We start from the raw sequence: 20,475 nt of genomic DNA on the forward strand, positions 1-20,475 counted from the left end.
TACTGCTAGTCTTTAAAAACAAAATATGTTCAAAATTGGAATTTCTACTTTTAACATTTTAGTCTATTAAATGTTCGAAACGTTTATCATTATTTTTCAAACAACAATAAAACCTATTTTGAAACTCTTTCCTGACATTTTCAAATACCGCTTCTGGAACAGCCTTGCTTGTCTGATGAGTTGTTATTGAAGGATAAATTACGTTTTCAAGTACAGCTCTCCAGATAAGTTTTCCTCAATAAACAAAGGCCCAATAACAGCATTTCCGAGAGTACCAGCTCAAACATTAATTTTTTCTGGTCACTGTGTAGAGCCCTTTTCTGTTTATTGCCCCGACCAATAAGAAAAAAGGTACACTCATCATTGAAGCAAATGTTTGTTAAAAAAAATTGGTTATTATTAACTAAGTTGGTCATACTTTCGCGAAACTAGATTCTTCTATGGAAATCGTCGTCATAAAGTTTCTGTAGAATTTACAATTTATAGGGCTGAAATTTATTTAATTTTAGCGCTTTTTGCGGAGTTTCACATTCCTATTCCAGCTTAACTTGCGACCGTACGCAGTGAATTGCTGGATTCTGCAACGAAGGTTCCCAGAATCTCTATTTGACAATTTCACTTCTCTGCGGAATTGTGTATACCATTTTTACCATTCTTAAAATTAGATGTTTGTTTTCGAGAACCGAGGAAATTCATTGAATTGATACTCATTTGCTTCAATGATCAATTTATTATTAATTAGTTGTCTGATTCGAATTTTGACTGGAGCCTATCAAAGCTGTATCGTTCGCCTACTGCAGAACCCAATCTCGCTGAAATCGTAGCGATTATTTTTCACTGATTTTTTTTGTTGTGCAAAATTGTCATGTGCGCCACTGGTTTTTTGCTGAACAAATACTCATTGAAGTAGTGAATGTTTTAGACCCGAACAATTTCCGTTACTACGATTTCAACAATATTTAGCTTCGAAACAAGTATCGTTCAAATACGATCTGATTCCAGCAAATATCTATGAATTACTTACATATTCATCTTTGGCCAGTTAGAATGTATTGAAACAAAGCCACAGACAGCAAGCACCTCAAAACATAGTGCTTACATTGTAGCACCATCTATTAATAGATAGCAGAACTGCAACTTCTCAGAATACAGAAAACTACCGTTCTATGAACACAATACTATCTGTGAGTTATAGATGGCGCCTTAGCACAATATCTATGAACACTTGTTAATAGCTCTTACGTTGTAAGGAAAATGAAATAAATGGAGTATTAAAAAAATACTCATTAAAAGTATACCAAATCTAACAGGCTAATAATAAAAGCAGCTCATTGCAACCTGGGTTGGTATTAATATGTGATTACTGCGCGGTTGAGTGGATTTGCGAAGAGAGAAATCGTGAATAACTATGACTTTATTAAAATACTTAGGAGAAAAAATGATCTGGATAAACAATAGAAATTCGACGACAATCGTCAGCAATTGAACCTAAACGTGTACAAAGGTAGCTGCTGATGCCAGCCAAATAAGCTCATTCCCACTAAATATTCTCTCTTATTAGAGCCCCCTTCACATATCTTCTTTCCAGCAACCCCAGCATTAAACCCCCGCGTCCCCAAAAGTGACAATACCATCTTAAAACGACCCCAAAAATCGCACACGTCACCGCTTACCATAAAACTGTCACACGTACCCACCTAATACGACCAGCAAACTCCCCCCCTTCCCCACCAGGCGACCACGCCTCCCGGGGGGACTGCATCCATTTTCCGGGCGTCAGGACGCTCCGCCTTCGCGACGCCGAAATGGCGCCGCCGGAAAAGCTCGCAAGAGGGCGCCGCCAATTTTCCGGAAAATCCAGCGATAAGGCAAAGTGCGGTGTCGAATATGTGATATCCGTGATTTTGAGGGTGGTTTGCATTGAACGTTTTAAGTGAAAATTGTGATTTCGATGATGGGTAAGTGAGGGATTCGTTTTGTGGTCGCGGGGAAAAATTGCTGCACCTGATGAGGGAAATCAAAACAAATTTGCTCATATGATTTCATTTCCCCATCAGGATCAATGCGTTTCGCCCCAGTTGATCTATTTTATGCGCTCATGAGGGCCTGCTAAGTAATTGATTAAATATGCCAAATATTTTTGACTTCGGGGCCATTCTCTGGGAAAAAGAATCTTCACAGATAATTTGTCCCAACACCTGTTCGAACTCGGACAGTGACCCAAAAGCGCCCATTTAAGGGAGAATGACTCGAGCGTATGATCATTCGTTCCGCCTAGTTGTACGAGTGAAATTTCACTTTCGAAAGGTCTACACTAGGGGGAAATAATTCAAATAGTGTCTGAGATATTTCATTTCGCATGTTGAAAGGGATTCCTCGTGTTTAAATACACGTGTACCAACGAGGGGGGAAGAGATGAGGACGAGAACGGTTTAGGGGGAGGTGAAAACGGGAATAATGGGGGAAATTGGAGGAGAGGATTGATGATGCTGATCGAGGATTTTCAGAGAAAATCAGTTATGAACGGAAACGACAGTTACAAGAAGAAAATCCTCATAGGGCTGACTTTTGAGCGCTTCCCCAATATCGTCGATTTTTCTCATATCAGTCCAAAGACAGCACTTTATGTATTGCTGACCCATCATGTTCAAATCTCTTTAAACTCTAATAGCTATGACATAGCATGAAATTGTTATAAAACAGTTAGCGAAGGGGGGCTACCCATGTGATCCGATTATCACCCTTTCCGATATCCCAAAGGGGTGTTTAAATGCCAAATTACATGCGCCGACAGCGCAAGTGATTTACGACTTTTCTCTTAACAGTGCAGGTGCTCCTAAAATACTTAAAACGATCTGAATCTTTAATACAGCTAAATTATGAAGGTCCTAAGGCAAATTTGTCTAGAGAAAAGTTTCAGTTTTGCCACCAGCCGCCATTTTGGTAGCCATTTTTGATGACACGGTCGTGCAGAGTGCAACCAAAATGGCACCTTGAATCATATTGTTGCACTCAATATTCAACACATTTACGTCAACCAAAACATAAAACTCACTCAGTCATTCATCATTTTGTCACCCGTACATTTTTTATTATTTACAGACGACCTTTTTTTCAACCAACAGCAACATGTGCGAAAAGAATACCTCCTACCTAAAATTGAAATTCTTCTATATCACGAAGCTCTCCAATAGCGCTTTTAAAACTGAAAAATTCCTTAGACAACTTAATTCTGAGTGAAAAACTCAAATTCAATGCTATATTTTTCAATCCGCTTCTATTGACACTTAAATTAAAGTCAACTCATGTTTTCAAAGTGTCTTCACAGCTCTATAATGGCGTATCAGGAAATCAAAATCAAGGGTAAACTACATTGTCCAGAATGTCCACAACCTTTTAAGAGGCACTCATGATTTAATAATTTAAAAGAAATTCTTTTGATATCTAAAGTTTTCAAACAATTTTTCGACTAAAAACGGAGCTGATACATTATGAACTGATCATATAGGACTCTTTATTTCTCTGTAATGAAACATCATTAGTTTTATTTTTGTAGCACATTTATGTCGCCCTGAGTCGTCATGAAGAGAGACCCTCAGGGACTTTTGACCTTTTTCTGTTTTCGGGGACAATTAAATTGTCAACAAGTCCCGTTGAATGTTCACACTCGAACCTGGGGAGAGTTTTAGCTTTGCTAATGCATCTCTGCTCAAATCAGCCAGTCTGGCAGAACAATCAATTTTCTCCCAAAACTCCACAGGATTTTCCGTGTTTGCTGACAAATGCCCAATGAGTTCCTATATGATGTTTGTTTGTCGTGACAGCTGAAAAGACCATTAACAGCGACAATAACACACCCTAACGGCCCATTAAAACATTACTTGATGGCTTTTAATTTACCCAGACACTTTTACAGCCGCTGGAATTGCGCTGTGCGGAATGTGCTGTCGGCCAATTAGCGACCGGTTCTTGCTGCGCATCATGGACTTATCCTATCACGAGCACTGCGTCCAGTGCTGCGCATGCGGAGACCGACTACATCATACCTGTTTCGTCAGAGATTCCAAACTTTATTGCCGACTGGATTACGACAGGTAAGCAAGCAATTTCGGAACCGTAACTGTTTACATATTGATACAACGGAAAACGAACGAGTGTCGATGACGAGTGAGTGGCGTCGAAATATTGACGAATCGGCCCAATATTGCCAATTAATCTTCTAGTGTGAGTGAGTGACAGCCACCCGATAATCGCAGCCTGAAGTCTTGTTAAATATAAATAAAGGCGCATGGTGGTTTTTGGAGCAGAAAAACTGATATAATAATTCATTAGTATGAAAAAGACGTATTATCAATACGGCTTTGCTTTAAAATCTACGCCCAACGTATTGCGCCTATCCCGCCCGATCACTAGGAAAATTTCGGCCTGAAATTTAAATTGAAGGGATTCACCAGCTATTCACTGATGAACTACCGTAATGGTCATAAAAATAGCAGTGTTGATACACCGAATCCGTAATATCCACAGTATTAGATTAAATCTCAAAAAGCAATCAAAACTGAGCCCAAATCATGAATGACACTTGTCTATAAGCCAGAACATCGATGATGGTTTTGCGGGTTTGGCAAATTTAGTGATGTACATAACAGAACGTCGATGGTGCCGTGACATATATAGTGACGTCATTCATTAGTGACATTAAAAACAAGGAATTGAGCTATTAAAATGCTCAAGATCACTAGAAAAACCCTATTTTTAGCACACAAATACAAATTACGCCATGGGGAGTAGAAATATGGTTATAAATAATGAAAATTGAGACTAACCTTCTTCGTTGATCGCTGCTTAAAACTGCTAAGTTTGACCAGTATCCAACTCAACTGGTCTTCCATGTGAACTGACCACATTCTCTCGTCTTATATTTTTCCAACTGAAACAATTTTTACCGGCAAAATCACTGTAATTTAACGATAATTTCTCAATCGGTGCAACTGATATTTTTTGATGCGTATTATGCCGGAAACAGAAGACGCTCGGCAGTTTAATCCTAACAGTATTTCTACACGTCGATGTTGTCATTGATTTGGCGGGAAATTTAAATTTAAGGACAACATTAGCACTTTCTGCTCTGATTACCTTATTTTAACAATGCTCACTGCTCTTCAAGAAATGTCTGAGCTGCTCCGAAAGAGTCTTCCGCATCCCAATATTATCTATATGGTTTCGGTCTAAAATCAACATCCAACGTATTGCGCCCATCCCGAGCACCAGGAAAAGAACAATCTGTCGCCAAAAGCGGGGCAATTTTCCGACTGTAACAGCCGCTACAGTAATCCTGTACGTCACGCGGCCCCCATGCAGGGCGCTTCGATGACTTCACGCACACATATTGAGACAAAACGGATTTAATCAAAGCCTTCCCGTGTGTTTTTCCAAACATTGCCGGCATTCATCTTCGGAAATAAAACGGACAGCGTTCGAAAGGGAACAAGGGCAATATCGGCCCTTTGAGAAGCCCAGTCACGTGCGACGTCAAAGGGCCGATATTGCCATCGAACGCCGGTGGCGATACCTCTACGTGTGTCGTGCGGTTGTGTAAACATTTACTCAAAGGTCGTTTCGATGCCCTTTTTGGGGCGTGAGATTTCGAAAAATCCAGCTATTTCCATCAGGCAAAAATGGGAAAAAAACAAACGCCGACATGTAATTAAATCATCCCCACATTCTAAGCACCTGTTACCGAAGGGCATCATGTAAAAGGGGGCGATCGCCTGATATTATGCACCGAAGCGTCGCGACGCCTATTAATCGCCGATTTTTGACGCGTCCCGTATAATATTATGACAAATGAGCGTTTCGGAGGGTGAACACGTGCGCTGCGGTCTCGCTTTATGATGTGTGTCAACTGCCATGAACTAGAAAATCGTCTCATTTTCACAATACCAATTCTCAAAGAAACGTGATTTCTTATTAGCCAATCTGGCTACGTTTCCGCCTAAATGGCCTGACAAACAATAACGCACAGGAAACAAATGACAAGCGCGCCGTTGCCATTTTACTGGTATTTTTTTCTTTCAATTTTGTTTTGTTAGGCCTAAAGGGTCTGAAAGGCAATAATTATAAGAGTTTCGGTTCCTATATGGGGTTTCGGTTGATCGATCAAGGGTAACCAAGGGCGGAGCCGGGGGGACCGTTCGTTTGGGGTAGCATCTCGGCTTTGATAAATATTTGCACTGGGGACAAGGGATCGAAAAAGATGTCTGAGCATTCGGCAAAGCATCTTAAATTGACTAGGATTATGTGCTTGAAGCGCAAGTATACATGCAACAAAAATGAAAGTACATACATTTTTTTGCGATACTTCCCAAAGGAATCTGAATTAGTTCCGTTTCTTTGCAGTACAAACACAAAAATACACAACTATATTGCGCCCACTTAACCACCTTTCATCTATGGTAGTCACAAAAATAGCAATGCTAATGCGTTGAGTCTCTGACGCATTAGAGTATTAAATTCAATCGCAGAAAACAGTGAAAATCAGGACGGAACCAAAATGGTGAACGACGTACTATGTCTATAAATCAGAATATCGATGTTGGTTTTTGCGGGTTTGACAAATTTATTGATACACATTTTAGAACGTCGATGGTGCTATAACACACGTGGATATGTTATTTATTAGTGAAATTAAAAACAAGGAATTGACACTAAACTACGCAAAATTGCTAGAAAAATCCACCAGTTACTATATAAATACAAAGAATATCCTAAGGAAATAGAAACTTGGCTATAAATGAATAAAATCGGGTCTGAACGTATTTGTCGATTTCTGTTTCAAATCACTGAGTTTCATCAGTATTGAGCTCAACTGGACCCAAATTTGATCTGGCCACTCTCTCGCATGTTATACTTTCTGGACTAAAGCAATTATTATCAGCAAAAACACTGTAATTTCACGAAAATTCCACGATCGATGCAACTGGTACTTTTTGATGCACATTATGCCAGAAACAAAAGACGCTCGGCCAATTTCCCATAAGCCCCCAAGAGCATTCCTACGCGTGGATGGTGCCATTGATTTGGCGGGAAATTTAAATTTAAATACAGCATTAGCTCGTCCCGCGTTTCTTCGCCTTCGTTTATTTCGGCCATCACACCCTGATCGTCTCATTTTAACAATCCAGACTGTTCATCAAGAAGTGTCTGGGCTGCTCCGAAAGGGTCTCCCCTGAAGAACTAGTGATGAGAGCCAGCGACAACATCTTCCACCTCAGATGCTTCGTCTGCGTAGTTTGCGGCATCCGTCTCCAAAAAGGAGACCTCTATGTGATCAAGCAAGGACAACTATTCTGCCGAACCGACTACGAGAAAGAAGTGGAAATGATGCAGGGATTCGGATACGGTAATTCTGTGCTGTAAATACGCATTAAATCACAGTTATTTCTTCTAAGTAGGAGAATTTATTTGCGACGACTTGGTGCAGTCGAACAGGTCCCATGACGGCCGGAGGGGGCCTAAGCGGCCCAGAACCATCCTCACCACCCAGCAACGAAGAGCTTTTAAGGCCTCTTTCGAGGTCAGCCCGAAGCCTTGCAGAAAAGTCAGGGAAACGTTGGCAAAGGACACGGGATTGAGCGTGCGAATCGTGCAGGTAAACTAATTATTCTGTTGTTGTGCTTAATAGCTGGGGACAGGTGTGGTTTCAAAATCAACGCGCCAAGATGAAGAAGATGCAAAAGAAGGCCCGCCAGGACAAAGGCAAAGACGCTGAGGACAAGGAGAAGCTCAACGTTAAGGAGGAGGAACCCAGTAAGACTATGTTTGATTTGAGGGCCTTTGTGTCATAACCCTTAGGGACGTGTAGGCCCCCACTCCACTCCGTTCTTTAACGACAGCGGCAGCGACAATGAAACCACCCACGAGGACTCTCTGCAGACCCATCACCCGGAGAACTCCCACATAAAGGAGGAAATCGAGAACGAGAATTTCTTCTACAAAAGCAATAACAACTTGCACTCCTTCTCCGGTAAATTCGAAGACGCTCACTCCCAAAAACCCGATTAAAATCTGAAAATTCAGGGCTGGACTTGAAGAGAAGGGAGGACACGTACCCCCTGGGCCTGCCGCCCTTCGGTAATCCCCTAGATGCCGCCCCCTCGATGCTGCTGCAGCCCCCTGCAGCCCACCAGAACCCTCCCCAAGCCTTAGCAGGGCTCAACCCCATAGATCGACTGTATTCAATGCAAAACTCGTACTTTTGCGGCGAGGACGAGCCCTGAAAGGAGGTGCTGGCGGAGTTGGTGAAGAGGCACCTGGAGATCTTCGCCAAGTGTTCAGAGACTTTACGGAAGTGAAAATAAACACTATTTATTATAAATTATTTGGCGCTTAATGATCATACGGCTTTCAATGCAACGACTTAGTCCCATAAGCTCTTTCATATCCGCATCAGCACTCCATTATTTAATATAAAAATTTCAAGATGCGCAACATCAGGTTTTTTTATTTCGACCGGAGACTGCAAAGTGAATCTCCTCGGGGGGGTCTTTAAGCTAAAAACGAGCAAACAAAGGCGGCATTAGCCTGGCAACCAAACAAAGAATTTAATATGTGCCAGCGATCGACAATGGATAATCCCTCGGAGCATGCCGTTAATCTCCTGGATCTGTGCGCCTACCGCCGACACGTCTTCAGGGGGTCCCCCAGGATAAAGGGAGTTCTTAATGTCGGACGCACGTGAGGACGTTTAGAGACGTCAGTTTGGACAGTGTTTCCCATCGCCGCGTTAGGCCTCTCATATTCATTTTTTTTTCGAAGAAATAATTTTTAGTATACAAGGTGTTTCACGATGGGGCGTCAAAATTTAGGGGGGAATCTGTGGATGATTTTAAGGAAAAAATTCATAGGAGCGTTTCGCTTCCTGACCAAAATCCAGGGCGATAAAAGATCTTTTTGAAAGTTTTTCCCGATAAGCTTGTTGCGGGATTAGATATTTTTATGAACATTGGGGAGCGTAGGTGTGGAGGATTCCAGGGATCTTTTTTCCACAGAAATATGAAGCGTTCGGAAAATAATTTTTATTTAGAAAACAGCGGCGTATCGCATATTTTTTAAATGTTCAGAGTCACATCGTTGGAGACGCTGCTGGCTAAAGTGAAAACATGGTTTTCTTCTTAAAAAATGTATCTCCTATTTCACGCTCCCCAAATTTCATGAAAATATATGATCCTGGAACAAATTCATTAGAAAAAACAAAAAAAGAATCTTTATCACCTTGTATTTCAGACAGGAAGCGAAAACGCACCCATGTTTACATGACCTTTTTAAGTTTGAGTCTATTGATACTATGGTCTAGTTTCGCCGTTTCAGATGCGAAAACTCCACTTTTTCTTATAGAACACCATGTACATTGAGCATTTTTTTTCGACTGACACATTTAGCTATAGGAATCCCTATGCCTCTCCCACGTAGCTTTAGAGCGATATAGCGATTAATGGACACTCATCCTCGATGCTTCCTAAAGGAAACTTCTGACGCGGTTCTCTTTAAAGAACTGCGATCTTTTCCGGGGGACTTCTTGTACGTTATCGAAGTCTCCCATTCGCTCTCCTGTAGGCAACTCTTGTGCCCTCGCATAGCCCCGCTGTGCACTTCCCCGAAACCCATTTTCTCCGCGTCGTGATGCTAAAACTCCACATTCGCTTGTAGGCCGCCCTGTATATTATGCAACTTTTCGCATTCGCCGCTCATCACGATGCTTCTCCTTAAATCCGGCATAAAACTGGCAAAACAGTGCGTTTTCGTTGTTTCCAAATCAAATCCAAAGCCGAAATACCACCACGGGGCAGGAGCATTTGCTTGCGCCGTCAAACAAATCCCCCCCACCGGGGTCGTAAAACCGAACTGCGACATTTCCACCCCCCGACGAGTCGGGGTCATTTTGCCGCCACTTTTACCTGTTTATTGGGGATCATAAAACCTTATTGCCCTCCGGTTGCCGCCATATTTCCTTCGCCCCCGGTCCTTAAAACGTCTTACGTAATCTCATTAGGCCTTCCCTCCTTGCAGGGGTTGGAGGTTGGGGGGGGAGAAATCAGTATGGCCCCCCTTTTGTTTCCACTCGTTTGCGAACGAGATAAAAAGATCGCAACTATGACGCCGCTGGAAATAAAGAAATTCCACCCATTAAGCGTCATCCCCGTTGGTGAGGGTGGCAGCTGCAGCCATTTCGTCACGCAGTTGACACGGGTGTCACTTTAAGCTCAAAGCTGACGCAAATTTGTCGAAGTTTGTCCACGCCAGGGGCGTTCGACCTAACTCCGATCGCGACCAAGCACAGCAAAATCATGCGGCCACCCCAATGGCTTTGATCACCTGTTAGGGTGCAAACAACCTCTTTGATGGTGCACCGTTCACTTGTGCGCTACGCTTTCACGCCTGGTTTTCGCGTATTCGGGGAGGTTTTCAATGCACTCTTCTTCCCCAAAAGGGTGGTTCTCACACCCAAAAAAAGGGGCTCAATCGAGAGCGAGAGATTGGTGTGACGGGGCGGAAAACGCGACATTGATATTCTATTTGGCCACAAGCTTAAATCGCTGTCACGTGACCGAATGAGCCCCCCCTTTGACGCTCCGGGGCCTCATTTAAACTGTCATTAAGCCGGAACGTGTGCCTTGCTGACGTTTGTGCCCCCTGAGAACTTTATAAATAACCCGAGGCAGTTTGCGACTTTTTGAACTTTTCCGCTGTACAGGGTGGCCGTTTCTGGGGCGCGCTCATGAGGATTTCCGCAACGGTAAGAGACGTGAGGCCCGGTAAGTTCCTGTTTTTGCAAAGAACACCTTGGAAACGACGCCTAAAGGGGCCGATCGAGCTTAATAAGCACTCTATCCTTTCGACAAAGTCTATCTGTCCAGGTACAACGCTTTGGAATTCTAAATCCTCACTCCCCTTGGCTTCGCCCTGTCTTTGGGTTTAAGCCTGAAGAGTCGTGGCTTGGGTCCCTCCATTGGGCTCACAATTCCGGCTTTTCCAGGTGTTTCCTAGGAACACTCCTGATTTTTCCTTTTGGAAGGATCTGCATTGAAATTGAACATATACGCAGAAATCAGTGGCGTACCTCGAATTTTCTACATCTGCGCGCTCCGCACCCCTTTCCGAAGTTCGGTACCTGGCCAGAAATATTCTCATGCTCAATTCTAAACTATCTGATGTCACTGGTAACACTTATCTACCCCTCTTTGTATGTACGAGGAAATTAGCTCACTCGCATGTAAATTGCACGCTCGTATGCACAAGAGATGTTGAAGAGACCACATAGGTACGAACATTGGGGCTCTTGATCACGCTTGATGAGCTTCGGATTCAAAGGAGAAAAAAGTCGTTCCTGAATGGTAAATAAACGCAGTCGACTATTAAGGGATGAGTGGTATCATCTGGTCTCCTATGAGGACTTAATATGATGTCCTTCCTACTGACGGCTCAGATTTTTCACTAATATATAGATTTTTAACGTTCAGTGCAAAGATTTAATAAGCTTTAAGGCTGATAAACATTCATGGGGCGCTGGCAATTTGTAAATGGGCAAGTCACGTGTCGGGGTAGGTGAAACGGAGGTGGACACGTGCGTGAGCGCCCCACGCCTCGATTTATGTGCATATTGCCTTTACTATTCACAGATCGTATTCTGCGTGCAGTGTTATTCCCTTTATAGCAGTACTATTACTGGCGACCCTGATTTCAGAAATTTCATTAATCAAGGCCTCCAGTGACGTAACAGGGATGAAAGCAGTTTCGGTCAGGCCTTCGAATCTCTAGGCCAAGGCTGATACTGTGGTGGTTTTTTTTTGAGGACCAGTCTTAGATTTCAGGAATTTTGAATTTCATTTCTAGGATTTTGTCTAGATTCGCATTTTTTCCGTCTGCAATTGCTCTTCACAGTAGTCAGTAAAAAAGCGAAATTAGTCCCACGTTTCAGTCCTTGTGGAGACGTCCCTGATTTCTAGAATTTCCTCCACCTTTGCCCTCGAGTACACTGAGGTGTTTGCCAGTTTTTGCACTCAAATCACCATCACGTGAAAGTGTCGGAAACTGAAATTAGTTGAAATAAAAGAAATCGGATGCGCAAAAACACTAGGCAAAATGGCCGTCCGGGGATATTCATGACGTAACGTGACGTACGGTCCTATTGCTGATACAACCACCAGCCGACGTCACAAAAAACCTCCCGATTTGCAAAGCACTTCAGCATCAATTTTACTCAGTGACCTTAGGTGTTTCTTGACCTCTAGGGGAATAATTACAGTTTACTTTTGTAGAATAGATTGATCTTGAGCGTCGATCATGAATATTAATCCCACAAAAGAAATCTCTTATCGACTTTTATTTGCCCCTCTCCGCGTCCTGAGCAATTAAACCGAACTATGAAATTTATTATGATCAGGTGAGTGGCGTTCACGTGCACGGGAGCTCATCGCCACGCGGCCACTTTTGACGGCCCATCGATCATTTTATTTACCGGCCGTTTATCGATAAGCCGGAAAACGTGGCCTTAGCCCGTCTAATCCCTCGATTTTTACCTGTATGACGAGAGGGCTTAAACAATTCCAGATCTCTGATGGTCCGTATGTCGCGCACACGTCACCCCGTTATCTCCCGTTTTTTCCCGAAGATATATAACAATTTTTTACGTGACGTTTACGATAAATTAGCATCGGAGTCGTGTTACTCTAATTTCGCTTTTAATTAAGTTACGTCATTAATCAAGCCGACAACGAGTCGCGGAGCGCCGACTTTTGCTCGTGACAGCCGAAAAGAAATGATCTTTGAATTCGGGGGGCTGTTCCAGTAATCGTCAGGCCCATTTTACTGATTTCGAAACACCTTAAAACTAATGTGGTAATCTCGAAACTTTTTATCACAGAGCTCCCAGTGACGATTCCCGTCTTGTGCTCTGAAAATTCTCTAATTTCGGTTCATTAAAGTAAACCCGATAGTGAAATGATTGCGCGCTACTAGCACTACAACATGGCGGCCAAATCCGGGAAGGTAACTTGATTTTAATTCCGACAGCTAACGAACCAGTCCGCCAGCCTACGTCACCATATATCGCGGTGGGCTTAATTACCAGCAGATCTACCGGGAGGTACTGGGTTCGCTCCCCGGTGGAGCGGCAACTTTTTTTATTAAAAACTCATAAACTATAATTAAAAGCACCAAAATTTGATATTCTCCCGTTTCGCGACGCAGCACTTTTCAGCCGAACTGCTCGGCATTCATCAATCATTAGGCAAAAAACGTTTGTGGCCCATTAGATGTCCATCCGGTCCTATGAATTAGCCACCTCGTTGGCTACCCCATCCCCCACATATGCAACGGGGCAAATATTTAAAGCCACCCCAGCGAAATCTAATTTCGCCCTTTAAAATACCGACGTCTTTATATTACTATGCCCTCAGTCCGCAAACTAATGTCTCTTCGCTCCCTTGTTCTGCGCTCTTTCCACCCCTTGGCCTATTACAATGGTCCGCATATTGGAAATCGGTCTGTGATGTATTAATTTATTTCCCTAAAGGGGTTGGAAAGTGCCAATGTCACGATGGGTACCTGCAAGTCAGTGCTTTTTTCCGCTGAAATCGGGCCTGATAAGGTCGTCCGTCAGTTTTTGTATTCAGCGGAGGCAATGCGTGTTCCTCAACGGGGGTGCCGATTTCGTATAATAAAATCTATTTCCGATAAAACACTTGGAATGGCACACGACGCACTCGACACTCAACATCCCCCGCTGCTTGGAAACTACATAAAAATTTGTAAGTATGATGTAGATCGGTTTCGAGGGGCTGAAACAATGTTGATTTTATCGGGTTTCGTGAGAAATTTCTGGATGTGCCGTTCCATGGTACCACTCAGGAATTATGCGTAAAAAGGGGAACAAATACGCCTACGCCCTCCTTGACATCAGACGCAGCGATAAGCCGAATTTGGGATTTATTGACAAGATAACCACCTGCAAAAGTTTATTAAACTGAGACCCCATATTTGCTTTGGTTATCGCTGAAATGGGTGAAACAATAAAGGCCAAAATAAATACAAATAATGTTGACAGTAAATTTAGAAATTTTAATTGACATCGGGGGTAAACGGCAACTTGTTGTTGGCACAGGCGAAACACGGTTAATAAAGCTCGTTTCCAGGGCACAAAAGACGAATTTAACGTTCGAGGAAGTGTCTATAAGTGAAACAAAGCAAAATATTTCCAAAAGTTGCGACCAACAAAGTGGAAAATAATCTTATTCATAACCGCAATTAGAGGTTTATTCTGCCGGTGGTCGGAACACTTGTTGAGGATGCCCGTTTTAATCCTTCCCATTTACCGAAAGTCGGCCTCTTTCAGGCCTAATGACTGTTTGTTTCATCGAATTAATCTGAAAGGAATTTATAGAAATTCTCGCCCCCGAAGGAAGACAGAGGACAATACTTTTTGACTTTCAAATCGACCCCGCATTTAAATGGCATTCAAATTAATTTAAATGAAGTCAATATTGGAATAGGGCTCATTATGGAATCAATATCTATTTGAACAAATGTTCCACTATTGGAATAAATCCAGCTCGTCATACCATTGGGGACTGATTAATTTTGGTTTAGGAAATACCCGCCTAAAAATACCTACGATATGAGCATGTTACACTCCTGCACAATTAGTTCGGATTTTTAGGTCCAGTTTTTATTGGAATTTTAGGGTCATTCAGGGTGGTTCAGGTTCAATGGGTTTTATTGAAATTTTCAAACCGCTCCCAATCAGATCAGAATTTTTCAAGCTGGTTTGGTTTATTTCAGAACGCTGAGACGATAAAATCATATTTAGCCAAGCTTTAATAATCGCGCACTACCAGCACCACAACGTGATTAGTTCTGACAACCGATGAACTAGTCCGCCATATTACGTTACTGTCCGATGACATGTGTCACGCTAGCTTAGTGGACTTGGTCGGGAACGGTTAATCAGAAGGTATCCGTTCAATCCTCAGCGAATCACGTGACGCAATTTTAGTTTTGACAGCTCGTCAACTAGTCCGCCATTTTGCGTATAATTTCTCGGAGCTCCAATTTGGTGGTTTTTCGGTGATTAAAAGCGAACTCCTGCCTACGTTTTGGTTACACATTTGATCAATTTTTTTTGGCTTCATCGCCCTATTCGACATTGAAAGTGCGATAATGGATTTTTACTCTATACAGTGTTTGAGCATACAAAATTGTTGTGTTGCGCTACACCTGCAACAGATTCCCTCTCTGACGCCAATATACCTGGTTATCTTATCTGATGGCTTGTGTGCGTTGTTACTCTGGCTTTAGGTCTTTTTTTCAATAATCACCTTATACTGAGACGATCTAGAAAATTCCGCAACTCTAAAACTGGCCTTTGGCCTATCAGACCCGTGACGTATTTCCTGAGCTGACTTTTAATAAAACTCTTGTCTGTTTGCATCCCCTGATAGATGACTGCGCCCTGGTGGGATATTAAACTACAGGCCTACTATACCGCTCACCCCCCATCACTCACCACCCCTAATTCTCTGCAACGCCAAGGAAAATATTGTTCAAATTTCGTATGCTCAGCAAATGCTGAAATCACAACTGAACCCGTTCAAAGGGAATCGATTAGAAACTTGTTGGTATATGCCACATCACGTGAGCATAGAGGGCTTAAAGTTATATCCCACAGGATAACACCGAAGCAGGGCACAAGAGAAATCCGGGCCCGGATCAACATCGTAACTTTTCCCGTCCCGGAAAAAGTGCTCTTCAAGCCGCCAATCAGGGCAAAGTTCCTGGCTCTGAGGGCATTTTTCTATCCCGGCAACTAAAGGCCTCATGTCTGTATGGATAAATCTGGGAAATTCGAGTCTGTAAGGCCGTAATGGCAATGTCCCGCGCCCCATGAGGTCGGGAGATTACGATATTACACCTAGAACACCTCAGTGTCAAAGGAAATTGGATCTCTAATAGACCCATTTGTTACCTGGAGACAATGTCGCCTTGGGATAGGGATTCGAGCTCCCTATGGAGGAGAGGTATCCATACATGGGGCTGAAAAAGTTGGCGCAATTTTCAATGGGGATCGACAGATTTAGTGCAGCCAGCAAATACTTTAATCTCGATTACTAAACAAATCAGAATCTTCATTTAAATGAAATTTTAGGCGTCAAGCAGAGGCCTCTGACTTCAGTGGGACCCCTGACACCCGGGATGATAAAGCCGTTCCTCTTCTGCTTCTTTTTAAGCTATAGCGACTTAGGAAATTTTGGCGCTGCCACTGGCGCAGCAATGTAGGGATTTTAAATTTCAATTAAATTCTAGAAGGAGAAATTTAGAGCCGCCTCTGGTATCCTGCTTGGCATTTCAATGCTTTTTATGGTTTAAGGTTTTTTTTAAATTTTGATTGGCAGACGTGCCTTTTTTGGCCATATAGCCAAGAATAAAAAACCTTTTGTTATTTCACATTTTTTGCTTCTTTTGATACAATTTTGCGAGTATATGATCTCCACTTCCATTGGCGTAAGTGGCCTTTTCCAGCTAAAAATTTTCATATCTGACCAACGCTAATTTACCAGCTATACAGGGGGTAACATGTCGTAGTGGAGATATTTCAGGGGGCGATAATACTTTGCGAAATAATTCAAAAAATGCTATTAGACCCATGGTCAAAGCGCACCGTTTTCGATATACAGGGGGGCAAAGTTTTATAAACTCTCTCATATTTCGCGTTTTTTTCACGTATACCTTGAGTCAAACTTTTGAAATTTTGTACACCTATTCTCTTTAAGACCCTCTACAACACAACGTAAGAACCGTCGTTATACAGAGTGCTTTTTGATTCATGCACTATTTTATCCCTTTTATCTTTTTTTCGAACACCCTGTATGAATTCTGATGCCGAATTTAAATTCCTCCTTCAATTCGTTAGTTTTTTGGGCTCTTGCAATATTTTCGCATCTTTCACCGTTTTCGTGGTATTAGCAAAAATATCTATCAATGCGAATTAAGAAAGTTCGGTCTACATATTCCGGACTGCAATCTAGGATGCCATGGCTGAATTTCCGCCATTTTGATAATTTTGTTTTGATTTTTGACGTACGAAGTGTCAAAAAATTTGAAACTTCGCCAATCTGTATATTGAAAATAGGGCGCTTTTCACCATGGGTTCATATTAGCATTTTTAAAATTATTTCGTAAAGTACTATCGCCACCTGAAATATTTCCATAACGATGACTTTACCGTAATCTTTTTCGTCGGCCTGATTTGAGCTGCGGAAATTAAAATTCACCACGTCTCCAATTGTCGAAAATTTTGCAGTAAACGGCGGAAACTACCCTCGCGATCACCCTATATAATGGATGTCTTGAAATAGCTTCTCGCGGTCACAGCGACACAAACAATGGCCACTATTGCAGGAATGCGGCCTACAGGAACAGGTGTCGCAATTCCGCAACTGCTTGTGGGGGTCCAATTCTCTGCGGGGTTACTTATAACTGCCGTCCCGTTTAAGGCCTAATCTAGCAAGATTCGCTATCTCGAAACGTAGGTATCCACCAAGGCTTTGTGAGAGATTCCAAGAAAAATTCCAGACGTTTAACAATAAAAAAAAAGCCGGAGGAAAATCCGGAGCATCTGGCCCCGAGGAAGCGTCGAGAAACGATAAATAGTCCTGAGGGACGTGCTATGTGTCCACCATGGGCGGAGAAAGGTCAAGCGGCTATTAGACGCATAAATCGGTAGATTTGTCCAGAGCCATCTTCCCCAGTTTTGTTGCACGCGGACTGCATGCGGAGTTTTATGACGGGGACATGATTATGTCCACTTTTGGAGTCGCAGAGGCGTTTTTCTGGGACGCCCCTGGCCAGAAAAGTCCCGTTCGAAACGGCGAGCAAAAGTGGGGAAAGAAGCGCGCCCCCTCCTTCAACGGGGGGAATCTAATATCAAGGCCTGGCCAGACATTCCTGTCTAAGGGATTGTGGGGACGCGAATTTGTAGCCCCTTTTTCTGAACTTAGAACGTGCGCACCAACGGCTATTTCCACTCCATACACGTAGAGCGAGAAAAACTACTTATTATCGCGCAAAGGGCTCGGAAACATTAATCTTAATGCGTTTAATATTATGGCCACGAGAAAATCCCACAGAATCCACACGACACACTCCTTTAAATCCCGCCCCCGACCCGGAATCCTCCTAAATCATTCATAATTCCTAGGGCCACGTGACCGGGACATTAGTTGGTCATTATTCAAAGGGTCTGAGTTATAAAATAGTTATAACTGCCGAAGTTTACGCCTCCGGGGCCGGTGCGGTACGCACCCGCCAAGGACTTGTCGCTCCGCAGAAATTATGATTCAATAGAGATTCGTGTTTCGGCAGGACTTTTTGCCGAAGAAAAATAGCCGGGAGTGGGAAGTGCATGGGACTCGTCGAGCATAACTTTAATTAACTCTCCAAAAGACGCTAAGCACTCTCGAAATCTCAATATTGATACTCGACACAATGGGGCCCTTTCCAGGCTTAAAATCGTTCCTCTGTTTGCCCTGGCACATCTGACACCAGTTATTTCATCTGCCCCTCCAACGGGACAATATTATCCGCTTTTTTCCCTTTGCCGCGTATCCTCTATTGTTCGTTCAAGGTGGAATAATATGATATCTTGGCGATATTACGCTTTCGCGATAAATAACCCGACTTAGGCCGCGTAGAGAATACCTCGGGACCGCGACTGGACACAGTAAAAAGGTACTTCTTTGTATCTGAGCATCTCCGTCTTCGCGACGCGAAAACTCCACTTTTCCCTTAGACCACCCTGTATATTGTACAATTCTTTCAACTTTCGGCTGGCTAGAGGAACGCACACCACGAGCCAGCCGGAACCGCCTCAAATCACTAGGGAAAATTCGGGAAATCACTTCCGGGCGACACCGCGCCCATCTCTTCCCTCACAAAGAACCGCAATTTTCCATGTCGCAACTTTATAAAGCGATATTGTTGCAACAAATGGCCGTCGGCCGCCCACGAGTTTCACAGCTGCTGTAGCTTTTAGAAAACTCATATGTGCCCTAATTGGAGGCGACGAACCCCAAAGCTGCGACTAAGGAAAATTTACCGGCTGGCAATGACATTGAGCGCAATGAATAAAATAAAGTTTTGCGAGAGATCAGAGAGCGATCGGTCGGGAGGCGCACGTGGGAACACGGCCTTGCTGGCGCCAGCTCAAGTGCGAGTTCTCCTCAAAATTATGTTCGAATTTAGGACCTCGATCGGGACGATCGCCGGTTGCTAAAGGTGGGAAAGCCTTGAGGGCACGTGGGAGCACGGCTTTAGCATGCAGGACGTTAAGTTGGAAAGCACCGGCTTCCGAAATCAACGTGGAGTCTTAATGTAACAAAAATCCGAATTGCATTCGTCTGTACAAATAAGAATCTACCTCTCTTATTTTTCGAGTTATATGGAAACCGAATAAGCATCTTTTCAATGCTTTTAACGAGAGTTTTCAACACCGTACTCTTTTCCATGGAACACCACAATACCACAAACTCACTCGGATTTACAGGACCTCATTCTAGCATTTAAAACTGGATTTTTCAGGCTCACTTAAGGTGATGTGAGCTGGGGAGTGTCATACGTTTCTCACCCCAAATCAACATGTTTTCCTTATTTAACCCGTGAGCGGAACGAGGAGGAAACATGCCAATTTAAGGTACCACACGCCTACCAATCGCTAACTGAATGCCTTTTATTGGCCAGGGTTACATCAAGCATTTCGGGTACCGCATGGTTGATTGGTCAAGCTTACTTGATGTTGATCAGTTTCGGGTGGGATTGAGCTTCAAGCTTACTCTAGGTTACTCACCCCGATTACTTGTGAATTTAAGTTGACTGATGAACTTGACAACGAACCAAAACCTGAACTAACCGTCCGACTTATTCATATTAGTGGAGGTTTGACCATCAGACTGGCCCCAATTTGACCCCTTTAAAGCAGAAATTACGTTCCTTTCGATTGATTCAAGTGATTTCGGGTTAGTTTAGGTTTGCTGGTGATATCGCTCCGGGTCGGCATAATTTAGCACGTTCCTGGCGCAACTGACCGAGAAACCTGATCACACATAAACAAACCAGGAATTAGTTTAAAAAAAACCAAAGGAACCTGAATTCACCTGGAGTAATATCAATAAACCTAAATTAACCTGAAACGCCTAATTTCTTTTCGGTCTCAAAGGGGCATTTGGCGCAGCTGCGACAGTCTTATTTAATAGCAAAATAAGCCAACTTGCACACTCATTCCAGAGGAATTGAGGCCGTTTTGAGGAGACAATGAGGAATCATGGTAAAGCCATGATACACTATAAAAAGTATATGGCAGATTGGGACCTCATCTGAACAAGCTAGTGGGTCACAGAATGGAAATGTTCGGAAAAATCGTAGCAA

The 20,475-nt window shown here is 43.0% G+C and overlaps 1 protein-coding gene across 2 annotated transcripts; it reads left to right on the top strand.

Moving 5' to 3' along the window:
- Nucleotides 1–1,537: 1,537 nt before the first annotated feature.
- Nucleotides 1,538–8,472, top strand: LOC136415556 (LIM homeobox transcription factor 1-alpha). Of its 2 annotated transcripts, none has more exons than XM_066400190.1 (7): nucleotides 1,538–1,958; nucleotides 3,917–4,094; nucleotides 7,185–7,402; nucleotides 7,452–7,651; nucleotides 7,695–7,809; nucleotides 7,865–8,026; nucleotides 8,080–8,472. In XM_066400190.1, exons 1-7 carry the CDS (start codon nucleotides 1,952–1,954, stop codon nucleotides 8,277–8,279), a joined length of 1,080 nt encoding a protein of 359 aa, XP_066256287.1. In that variant the 5' UTR covers nucleotides 1,538–1,951; the 3' UTR covers nucleotides 8,280–8,472. The 2 variants fall into 2 exon arrangements, with proteins under 2 accessions (XP_066256287.1, XP_066256288.1); XM_066400191.1 differs by having other exon boundaries at nucleotides 1,539–1,958; nucleotides 7,455–7,651.
- The last annotated feature ends 12,003 nt before the right edge of the window (nucleotides 8,473–20,475 follow it).

Source organism: Euwallacea similis, chromosome 20 (genome assembly GCF_039881205.1).
Source record: "Euwallacea similis isolate ESF13 chromosome 20, ESF131.1, whole genome shotgun sequence".
NCBI lineage: Eukaryota > Metazoa > Arthropoda > Insecta > Coleoptera > Curculionidae > Euwallacea > Euwallacea similis.